The sequence below is a fragment of the Balaenoptera musculus genome, chromosome 7 (genome assembly GCF_009873245.2).
Source record: "Balaenoptera musculus isolate JJ_BM4_2016_0621 chromosome 7, mBalMus1.pri.v3, whole genome shotgun sequence".
Taxonomy (NCBI): domain Eukaryota; kingdom Metazoa; phylum Chordata; class Mammalia; order Artiodactyla; family Balaenopteridae; genus Balaenoptera; species Balaenoptera musculus.
The window spans coordinates 104560438-104572807 of record NC_045791.1 but is presented as its reverse complement, the minus strand read 5'-3'; the positions used below and the strand labels follow the sequence as shown (position 1 = coordinate 104572807).

The following is a 12370-nucleotide window of genomic DNA, read 5'->3' as shown; positions in this document are numbered from 1 at the left end:
TGCACTTTCTGGGAAGGTAGCTCTGGTCATATTCTCGAAGGAGAGCACGAACCATCTATTCTTTTCTGCTATAAAAATGTTCTTTGCAAAGAAGACGTTAGCAAACCAGAAGAGGAGCGGTCCTCCTTCCCTTCTTGTCAGCACCTCTGGTGTGAAGGTGAGACCAGAGCCGACCAGACTTTTTAAGGAGGGGTGGGGTGGTACCTTGATAGGTCTGTGCCTCTCCTATATTGTCTTAGTTTTGGGCTCTACTTAGCTTTGCTTCTTGGAGAGCTCTCCATTCAGGAGGCTCTTTAATTAGCTCCGCCCCTTCTGTGTCATCAGGAGCAGCTGAGATACAGAAGCCACGCTCGCTCCTCACTGCTCTCTCTTCTAGAGCTCAGCCTTAGAATCCTACATGGTTTTAAAGTTTCCCTTCTTCAGGTAGGGAATACCTGCCTGACTCTGCCCAATCCTTCCCTCTCTGGCTACCACGACCCGACAGGGTTGCTTTACCCGCAGTGATTCCATCACCACCGTTTTCTTCTTGGTGAGAATTTCATTCAAAGAAGCAATCCTGAGATGGAATTATCAGCAAGGCCAATCAGGGACTCACATCTGTGGCACAGAGTTATTAGCACATCTCTCTCACCTCTGAGCCAACTGTGCCAGGAGCGTGTGACCTGTGTCCTCTTCTTGGTTAGGCAGTCTGGCTGCATTCTCCCACCCCACTGCTGCTCCTCTCCTCTGCCCTCACCCTCCTCCTCCCAGAGTGTCCCAGGCTCAGGCTTCTGGCTTTCTTCCCACCCAGGAGTATCCCTTCTTGACACGTGGTGCTGCTACATCTCCCTTCATAACAGGTCTGCTACTTTTGAATGGGGCGTCCCCTTCCATCAATATATCCCAGGTCATGAGTCCCATCCCACCAAATGCAGTGATACCTAAGATGTCATACTTACCACTCTATGTTATAATCTCAAATTCATTTCATTTTGCTTTGTACATTAACATATAAATATCTGAGGTCTTCTGACATCCTCTCCAAGAATCCCTAGGCACCTCTCACCTTATTCTCATTCAAAGTGAAAGCCTAATAGCCAGGTTCCCAGGCTTTCATCCCATTTTGAGGGTGTTCAATCGCCCTGAGGGACAAATTTTATTCAGAGACCAAGACAAGTGCTCATTATCTCAATGGCTCTTTATACATAAAAGTGAACCTTCACAAAAACAGTGGCCACTTCTCACCGTTAACAGTGTTCCTGGTTTCTGAGCACAGCAGTCTGCAGGTTAGTATATTAAATTCTGATTATATTAAAATTACAGTTCTAAATATTCACTTATGAGGTCAGACATTTTACATAAGGGAATATAACGTATAAAGGCTTGCTCTCATTGTGAAAAACACTAATAAACATTACTGCTTTATCTACATACCTTAAATAGCACAGAACTTCGCAATTCAGAACAAAAATGTGCATGTTGTACAGTGATATCATATCATCTGTGTATTTAATTTACACAAACACACAACAGGGAGACAAGGTAGGAGGGGGGGGGTGGGGGGAGGAGGAGCACTGGTGATTCTGCACCCCCCACCCCTTGTGTTTAATAAACAAGCTCTGGTCTGAGCAGGAGATGGGAGACAGAAGTCCACTGTGCCCTTGGGCCTGTCCACAATAGGGAAATCTCTGTCCTGAGTGTGGTTCTAGTATACTGCAAATTAACAACGGCCCTGAACAGAAGCCAACTACTTTGTCTGATGCTGAATCAAAGAAACTGCTGCAGTATGTTCCAACACAGGAGAAAAATTTGATTTTCACATGTACTGCATATCTATATACCATACTTGATGGGTAATTTAACAGAAAAGTGTACTTTTGACCGTACAGGACGTTTTGCCTTTTAGACAGACTTTAGAATCTAACTTTTCTACCCTTTTTAAGCTGTGACTCTACTGCGTATACCTGAGTCACAATACACTTTTAAATATATCTTCTCTCTTCCCACTAGAGGGCAGCCATGTATAGACTTGGAGGGTAGAGAAGGTTTAGGAAGAACAGCACACCTGTTAATCTCACTTGTATGTATATTTAGAATTCTATAGTTTTTATGTTACCTTGAATGTGGCAAATGCATCTGAAGCTATATCAAATGTTGACATTTCGACATATCTGAAGAAATCATAAAACTGTTCTGACCACAAAATGATTTTTGCAAGTGGTTCATGTCTGATGCATTCTCTTAACATTATTCCACAATTTAGAGCTATTTCTGGAGACTCATACCTGCAAAAAGAAAAGACAAACATGATTGCTTTTTTTCCCCATCACTGTTCTTTTAAAAACTCTAACAGTTCCAATTTTTAGAACAGGAAGCTTCAGACATGTCCTAATTAAGTGACAGAGCAGGTTACGAAATGCATCTCTCTCAGAGTAGAATATGTGCTCGGAGGGATTTAGTCTAGAGGGCACACACACATTAGTTGGTGGTGACTGCTTCAACCCAAAGAAAAATAACAGCCGTGAGAGCGATCATGAGAACAAAAGCTCATTACTTAAGCTAAAAGACTTGAAGAGACGCCTACAGGGTCACACCTCCAAACAGGGTTTAAGTTTTACATGTGGTGCTCTCATCAATTCAGAAAAACCAAAAGCTGAATCAAAAAACAATATGAGGGCTTCCCTGGTGGCGCAGTGGTTGAGAATCTGCCTGTCAATGCAGGGGACACGGGTTCGAACCCGGGTCTGGGAGGATCCCACATGCCGCGGAGCAAGTGGGCCCGTGAGCCACAATTACTGAGCCTGCGCGTCTGGAGCCTGTGCTCCGCAACAAGAGAGGCCGCGATAGTGAGAGGCCCGCGCACCGCGATGAAGAGTGGCCCCCACTTGCCACAACTATAGAAAGCCCTCGCACAGAAATGCAGACCCAACACAGCCATAAATAAATAAATAAATAATTAAAAAAAACCAACAATATGAAATAAGCAAAATAGTTTCCTAAAATTCATAGTATCTACACGGGTCTATCAAATATACAGCATTTATACTTCATTGTTTCAATTCAGTACTCAAAATAGTACTTTCAAGACCGTTGGCAGCAACACATAAATGCGACAGAGGATGTCACCGAGTGCCTAGTCAGGGATGGCCGAGGGCGCCTGCAGCGGACACAGGGGACTCCACGGCATCCCTCACCAGCTTTCCGCACAGCCTTCCTCTACACCCATCTCAATGTCTCTCGTCTCTTCCTTCCCCGTGATCAGAAAGAGAACCTTGTTTTCCTCTCAGCCCAGCAGACTCTTCCGTTCTGATGTACATCAAACCTCTCGGACTGGACTCTGCCATTCTGCTCAAACACACCACTCTGTTCCTCCACCCCCCTTCAAGCTGCACACACAGACTTAATCTCCTTCCCCACTCAGTGCCTCTAGTTTCCTGCCATCGAATCCATTTCCTAACGTTTTACTAGTAAAGGCCTCCACTTCGCTAAAACGAATGGTCTTTTCTCATAAATTCTGCTATTTAATTTCCTGACAATGCAGATCTTTGCATCTCTCTCTTTAAAAAAAAGAAAAATTCTCCCAGCTCTCCTTTCTACCTCCTCTGTTTCTGTTTCTTGCCTGGCTGAGGTCTTTCCTCTGTTGCCTCTGGCCTGCTAGTGAACGCTCCTACGACCTCATGGTTCCCTCCATGGCTCCTAAATTGCCCCAGCTCAGATCTACCCTGGGCTGTAGTTAGGCATTTTCTGTTGCTTCTGGACAACTTCAGTTAAAGGCCTACCATAAACTCTACAAGTCTAATATGGCATCACTATTTTGCTTCAGATACCTGGGTCTAAAACAGGTTTAACAGAACTTTCTTTGATAATGGAATACCTGGGTCTAAAACAGGTTTAACAGAACTTTCTTTGATAATGGAAATGTTCTATAACTATGCTGTCTACTGAGCACTTGAAATCTGGCTAGTATGACTGAGGGACTGAATTTTAAATGTCATTTAATTTAATTTAAAATTAAATAATTACGTGTTGTTAGTAGGTACAGTATTGAACAGCACAGTTCTAAACCTTCCCCTCTTCACCTACTCCCAACCTTCCCATCCTCAATGCCACCACTCCTTTTAAATACTTCTTTGCAATATCTCAGTTTCATTTTCTTTTATCCATTCCCAGTGCTGCATGAAGTCACACCTAGTCAGTCAAGTGACCCCTAACCAGCACCTTTGTTCAAGCTCTGTCTTAACAAATCTATCCGACGACTAGTGTATCAATAGCCTTTCCAGCTTAGGAGCTTAAAATGATTTCTTCTTGCTAATCAAACAGACAAACGTCTGGGCTTTGATGTCCAGGCTTCCCCACATCATAGCTACTCCTCTGGTACAACTCCTCTCCCACTATGCCATAAAACATTCCGACTATCTCCTTCCTGTTGTCAATCACTGTGTTCATTCCTGCCCTTGTACTCACTCTTTTTTCTGCCTATGCAAATTTGAAACTATCCGGAACCTCAATCCTAAGTCCATCTCTGTTACCAACTCTTGCCTTATTGACTAAACCCACATTTTATCCCCTGAAATCCACTAGTAGTGTTATCTAGTAGTATTATCCTTCTGTTGTACATATGTTCATCACAGATCCTCAACAAGATCAAAACCACGTTCCTTTGTATCACTTATGGCGTGGCAGCTAGAATGCTTACTGGCTCTTAGGTGATTAAAATGTCTGTTCACAACATGGCTGATCATACAATTCACCTGTGCTGATCTGTAACAGGCAGGAGACTAGAAAGACAAGGGTAAGACACTTTGGTACAACAGGTTGGGCAGGTTTTGATGGCAGTTTGTCAAGCTTGTCTTAAATGATTAAACGTAAACCAGTGAGTACAAGGTAAACAGTTACGCTGTACAACCTGTTAGCACATTAACATTTAAATCGCCAGTGGAAAAAACGACTGCTCCAGATTTAGACTAACACTAGCAACACGATTATTTTCAACTGCACACTAATATTGTTAGCATAACTCCCCCAAATGTCTAACATCAAAGTGTCAATACTTATAGCCTGAGTGGATAATCACATTGCGTTAAAGTAGTCCAAACTAATTAATCAAGAAAAGCAGAAAAATCTTTTTATTTTTTATTTTTTTTGGCCACGCTGCATGGCTTGCAGTATCTTAGTTCCCCAACCAGGGATTGAACCTGGGCCCTGGGCAGTGAAAGCGCCAAGTCCTAACTACCAGATTGTCAGGGAATTCCCAAAAAGCAGAAACATCTTCAACAGGTAGTTTCAACAGGGCCCGTGGAAGAAATGGCTGTTTCCGGGTCTGAGGCAGGATCTGTACAAAATGAGCAAGGGACATCTTGTGCCAGACAGCAAGGAAGCCATCAAAGACGAATGGGGTCTTGCCAAAAGGACATAGGAGCCAATTTGAAGGAGCTCCCAATAGCCCAAGATGGGGCAATTTGGTCATAATGACTGCAACGGATTGAGACACATCAAATATATTTTAAAACCTCCTAAAACTTGAGGTCATAATGGTGCTTAAGACAATAACATACTCATTGCTCACCTAAGGAAGTGGCTAGGGCACCAATCGATTATACTAAAAAATGATACGGTGGAAAAAATCAAGCATCTATTCTGTCTTTCCTATAGAAGTCACTGCTGACGAACGAAACACATTTAATATACAGAGAAGGAATAACAGAATTAGGAAATCACCATTTTGAACCTAGACAATGATCCTCAATGGATACTAAAACCATTAGGTGAAGGGTTGATGGAGAACTTTATGATGGACAGACCGACAACACCTACATCCACTGATCAATCTAAATATCACCAGAAGTAGGACAACCTGCGTTGCCCAATAGGAAGCAATCCCATCACAATCCCATTCATGAAGAATTCCTGTCCCCCCAAAAACTGAAGCTGAATCTAATCAAACTAACTTGAGAGAATAGAGGATAGAGGAACATGGTTACAGGTGAAACCACAGGATGCAAATCCCAAATATGTGGTTTTCCTGCAAAACAAATGACCCAGTTGCTTCAACAAATAAATGGTGTTAAAAGAAGGGGGCAGGAACTATTATAGATTAACAGAGAGTTAAGAGTCATATCAACCAAATTCAGTTTATGGACCTTGCTTGAAAACTGATTTAAACAAAATGAAAAATGACATTTTTGGTGAAAATCAAGGAAACCTGAACACTGAATGGGCATTAGATAATATTAGGTTTTTAAATGATATTATGGTTATGTTAAAGAATCCTTTATTATGTACTAGGGATGCATACTGAAGTGATGTTATGTTTGAGGAGGAAAAACAGGAGGCAAGAAATAGATGAAACAAGAATGTTAATAAATGTTAGTAATTGTTGAAGCCTGGTGACAGGTAGGAAAGGGGTTGTAAGGGGTGGGGGGAGGGCTTCTGCGGGATCCCAACACCAGTGGCTTCTCCTCGCCTCCCTAAGCTGAGGTTTCTGCTCTGGTCAGCTCAGTTGAGAGCTTGAAACCTTTCTTTAAATATTACCTCAAAAGTCTTACTTTACATGACATTAAACAATGTTCATATCATACCCCTGGCCATTCTAAAGTGAAAACACAGGCAGAAGTAACTAATTCATAGATTTTAATAACCGCTACTTTCTATGGAAAAAGGAAGATTGGCTTTAAAAATACACAAAAGCATCTGGCAGCTGCTCTAAGAACACTAAAATTTCAGACTACCCACTACATGTTCATACACGCAGCTCTGGATTGATACAACAAAAAATCAGATGCCAAAAATTCCGTATGGCAACATCTGAAGAAGCGACATAGATAGTTAGAACTAGAAAGAAGGAAATAGAATGCTGGCATCCAACACACGCACTGACTCATGCTTTGCCTACACGAGTTTGAACTTGGGGGAAGTGTTGAACCACAGAGATATGAATCAGAGTGAGGCAAGCTATAAAGCTGGGGTAGGAGAGCAAGCTGATTCACACCACCAGTCATGCCAATAAAACAGCTGCCCGCCAATTTAACAGAACACCACCAGTGCACACGTACCCAGAGCTGGCAAACAACTCTGGTGTGAAACAACAGGAGGTTACCTTGCCAATCAGTGATGAGGGAGAAGAGGATTTTTTTTTTTTTTAACTTTTAGTTTTAAGGCTTTTTTGGTTTTTGTTTGATTTTTTTTTTTTTTTTGAAACTGACAGGCTACCCAAAGATAAATGCCTGCTTAGTCCAACAGTAATTCCAGGAAGATGCACTGTGAATTACCAAATTAAGTGGGTTAGTGAGTAGACACACACAGGTGAAAAGCAAAGGGAAGTACGTCATAAACACGTACTTTGTTGACTGAACAAGGTTAAGCTATATAGCATCCAAGCTCCACTTACTGGGAAGCCTTTACTGCAGTACAGTGTGCATGTACGTCCAAAGAAGATGTCTTTAAATACATGATTTAGCTGATATTTCAACAATTAAGGTTTTTACATCTTAGAGGACAGAAACAAGAACACAGAGGACTTATTTTTTTTCTTCAGTCATGTATGGTTTGAGAATTTAAAGGCTCACAATTCACCTAACTTTAAAATCCCATGGGCATTTTCAAATTCAGTTTAGCTCACAGGGTAAATTTTAAGGAGGGAAATGTGTTCCAGAACTACGGGAAAATGAGCTGATGAAACTACAGAGGAAATGCTTTCTGACATTCACCATCCTGTTTTTGCCCAAGACCATCTTTCTTTCTTATTTTTCAAGTCAAAAATATAAATCTTATTACATTATTATACTTTATACATACCCTTTCAATAACATGAACAAAATATTCTGTTGGGTGCAGATGTATTCAACAGTAGGAGTTCTTGTACCAATTTGTCTTCTGAGAATATTGTTGAAAATCTGAGCCACGTCTTTCTTGCCCTATTAAGGAAGACAAAAATATCAAAATGCCTGACTAAATGCCAAAATGCCCTAAATAAACTCAAATCTAGGTACTGTATATTTATAATTAGGACTGAATGTCTGACTTTAAAATGTTCACAGACATTAAATTTTCTTATTTTATTTCTTCCTTCGTAATCTCAAATTCTAAGTTTTAATAGTGAATTTTTTTTTTTAAGATTTTTTTGATGTGGACCATTTTTTAAAAGTCTTTATTGAATCTGTTACAATATTGCTTCTGTTTTATGTTTTGTTTCTTTGGCCTCGAGGCATGTGGGATCTTAGCTCCCCGACCAGGGATCGAACCCGCACCCTCTGCACTAGAAGGTGAAGTCATAACCACTGGACCACCAGGGAAGTCCCTAAGTTTTAATAGTAAAGTATTTTTGACATGAATAATGTGTTGACAAAGTGAAATCTTACTATATATAATTTCAATGATTTCTAACTCTCAGAATCATGCTGACTCAGATATGAAAAACAAAACCTTGCTATATGCTTACATTGTTCAGGGATCTGATTCCCATCCAAGCAGCTTCAAATAGGATGCTTGTATTGTAAACAATACATATAGCTTCCTTTCATAGTGATGGAAGGAGAAACTGTACTGTTAGTGTAATAAAAATGAAAGAATTCTGTAAGAAGTTGAGCTTTAATGGCAAGTAGACATATCCTCCTATTAAAGGTGTACTTGGGAAAAACTTTATATATAGATAATTAAGGTACTAAGTATCACATGATGCAATAGTTCAGAGATCAGAGTTACACCACTGTACTTCACTAAACAAAATAGGTAGATGTTAACACAATACAGTGAAACTTATAATCAGAAAGCTGCACAAGAAAGTAACAAATGGAGAAGTAGACCCCAAGAGATGTTTCAGAACTGCCACTTTATAAGGCTGACAAGTCTGCAGGAGAGTGAGTGAAACGCTAGCTTTCCAGTACTAGAGATCACCCTGGGGCCTGTGCTAGGTCAGGAGTAGTAATGGCAATCTCGAAGAACCAGTCTCAAGGGCACACATTTCTTTTAAATTAAATTTATGTCTCTAAAGTCCCAAATGAACATTAAATTCAGGGTCCAGGTTGGGGAGTGGGGTGGGTAGACGAAGGAGAAGGAGCTGGATGGTCCAGTGCACTCCCACCTTTGCAGTGGAGGTAAAAATCGTTGTTGTTGGAATTTGACACTCTATTAAAGATACATGAAACCAGCTATATAAATGGAAATATCATAGTTCTGTCTGTTCTGAAAGATAGACATAAATTTTTATTCTCTTTTATTATCTATTGATAATACATTCAAGTAACCTATGAACCACATCTTCCCCACCCTTCTCTAAAACTGAATCTGGCTACAGGTGTCTGTCATTTTCTCCCTTGGTTTTCCAAGTACCTGAATAGACATACAATCCCTCAGGATGATAAACACTGGGGTTTAAACAAAGCACAGCCACAAAGAGTCAACAAGGAGACTGCTCATGACCACGCCAGAGCCCCTCATTACACACTTCTCAGACTAGTTTATTCCGACTGGTATCAAGGACCATTTTTCTCACTAATAAATGCACTAAATATCCAACATGGGATGATCTGGCTGCATAAGCCTGGGCACCAATCTCAAACGCCTACCAGGGACGAGCAGGAAATGCAAATGAGCGCAGCAGGCCGAGGGAGAAAAAACAAGCTGTGCCGTCTGTGGCTCACCCAAGTGTGGATGCCAACGTCACGGGCTGAGGGGCCATACAAGACTACAAGGCCCAATGTTGCCAAATTTTTCAAGGGAAGCCAGAAATTCACAATTGTGTATAAAATCTCCTGCTGTTTTAATGTTATCCTCATTTAAATATTTAAAAGCAGTGCCAAGCAAACAAAACACATATAATCTCTGCTGTAATGAGTTCTCAGCAGGTTAAAAACAAACAAACAAACAAAAAAACCTAGATGTTCTCTACGATCTCATCTACCTCAAAAATTCTAACACTCTATGGTCTTCTTTAGATTGTTTATTCCTTGAGAGTCAAGAACCAGTGAATTATGTAAACCAGCAGCTGTTTATTAAATACAGACTAAATGAAAGGGCATAACAAATACCTAAAAAACTTCATATACGATGTAGTGAAAGAGGGAGAAAAAACCTGGCCTAAGTCCGAGATACCCTTGAATTCCTGCGTTGGCCCCGCTCATTAGGCAGGCAGCCCGGGTATACTTACAGGTCAGTACCCCTGAGCCAAGAGCCCAACAGGAATCTTAAAATGTTTCAGAGGAGAGAACATGCAGAAAAGGACTACGAACAGTTAGTGTTTTTGAAAAATAAAAAACTGATTTCTTACCTCAAAGTCAATGAGCTGTAAATCAGCTACTAGGGTGCTAAGGAGCCCACTATTATACAGTTCTTGAGCGAGCTGTGCCACCGCTTCTGTCTGTGGCTCTTTTTCATTTGTGCCATACAGAATTTCTTTCATGGCAACCAGATTTTTGGAAACTTCTTCTGTAGCCTGATTTTGGGGGAGAGGAGAAAATTCATTTTCACAAATATATATAACATACCTACACTTGCTAAATACCTTCTCTATATATTACATACCCCCAGACCCTTGTACAAGACACACAGGTCGGCAAGCCCCATCCTGGCCCTCAGGAGTCAAAAACTGCATGTGTGCGCTCATGTGGGGACTGACATATGTGCTCGACAGGGAAGGCCAGCAGATTCACAACCTGTATACTTGACCGCTGAAAACAATGTTGTTGTAGTAGAAACAGAACAGGGAGAAAAAGTTCAGTTCTGCTCAAATGGGAGGGAAACAACATGGAGGAGGCACCTGAGCTGACCCTGAGAACGGAGAGACACTGACAAGCAAGAACTGGCTGGGGAGAAGGAGACTGAGGGGAACGAATGGCATGAACCGGGGACGAGGGAGAGGAAGCAGCACAGGGCCTGTCAGAGAAAAGGTGTGGAGGGAATAAGGGAGTGACAGAAGAAACGAAGCTGAAAGAGGCTTTGAACGCAAAGCTAAAATATTAGCAATAAATAACAAGTCACTAAAAAGCTTCCACTTCTGGCAAGATGAAAAACAGGGGTCAGATTTACCTTCCCCCATGAAAAAGACCAAAAATTGGAGGAAAATATTTGAAACAATGAATTTTAAACACTGAACTTCAGGCAGCACAGGAGAGTGATTCCTGAGAGAAGGGAAACAGATGAAGCGCACCTCACAATTGCCCTAGCTTACTGCCTGCCCGGAGAAAATTCCCAGGCCACGTCACAGGGAGAGGGAAGCCAGGCAGAACAGGCAATCTCCACGCGAGGAGACAGAGCTGGGAATCTATGGAGGCCAAGGAGACTTGGTACTTTTGCAGGGCAAAGTACCAGGGAGGAGACAGCGACACTGAAGAGAGTGTTAGAGACCTGCCAAGACTCGCGTGCTACTCTATCTGAGTGCTGGTAAGCACGCGCGTGTGAGCAAAGTACCCAAGGCCAGGGAGCAGAGCCATGGAGCTCACGCAAGGCTCCCATCGACCTGATGGAAAACCTCACATTCACAGGCAGAAAGCAGAGCTCTCAAAGGGTTTTGTCTCTGCTGTTATAAAAAATAAGCCCTGGACTAAACTCTGCTCTCCAAAAAGCTTACAAGCAAGCCTGGAAAGAATCAAAACTGGAAAACACAACCAATAATGAGGAGGAAAAACAGTCAACAGTAACAGCCCTGCAAAGTGACACAGATGGTAGAAATCAAACAAGGACATTAAAAGTTACTATAACTATAGTCAGTACGTTCAGGGGAAAAACGAGCATGTTAAGTAATAAAGGTATGGAAGACATAAAAAAACCCCACCAAAATCAAACACTTAAAAATAAAAACTAAAATTTCTGAAATAAAAATTACACTGGATGGGATTAATAGCAGAGCGGACAATGCAGAAGAAATGGTTAGTAACTATGAAGACAGAGCAATAAAAGCTATTCAAAATGAAACACAAAGAGAGGGAGAAAAAAGCACAGCAGTGAGCTACAGGATGGCTGTAAGCAGTCTAATACATGTGTAACTGCAGTCCCCAGAGGAGGCGGAAGGACAGACAAAATATATGACGACATAATGGCTAAAAAATTTCCAAATTTGATGAAAACTATAATCCTATGGAGCCAAGAAGTTCAAAAAAATCCTAAGCACAAGAAACAGGAAGAAAACTACGCCAAGGCATAGAATAATCAAATTGCTTAAATTCAGTGAAGAGAAAATCCTAAAAAGCAACCAGAGGGGGGAAAAACATTACAGACAAAGAATCAAAAAATAACAGACTTCTTGACAGAAATGATGCAAGTCAAAAGATAGTGGAGGAACATCATTAAAATTCTGGGGAAAAGACAAAACTAAACTGTCACTGTAGAATTCTATACCTAGTAAAAATATTATACAAAACTGAAGGTGAAATAAGAATTTTTAAGACACAGAAAAGCT

The 12370-nt window shown here is 41.2% G+C and overlaps 1 protein-coding gene across 6 annotated transcripts in view; it reads right to left on the bottom strand.

Moving 5' to 3' along the window:
* The window catches only part of CAB39 (calcium binding protein 39), an 87720-nt gene that overhangs the window by 14503 nt on the left and 60847 nt on the right, over positions 1–12370 (bottom strand). For all 6 annotated transcript variants that reach the window (XM_036857004.1, XM_036857005.1, XM_036857009.1 and 3 more), the window contains 3 exons: positions 10244–10408; positions 7774–7892; positions 2096–2264 (listed from right to left, as the gene is read on the bottom strand). In XM_036857004.1, the coding sequence (XP_036712899.1) occupies positions 2096–2264; positions 7774–7892; positions 10244–10408 (453 nt within the window). The remainder of the gene's footprint in view (positions 1–2095; positions 2265–7773; positions 7893–10243; positions 10409–12370) is intronic.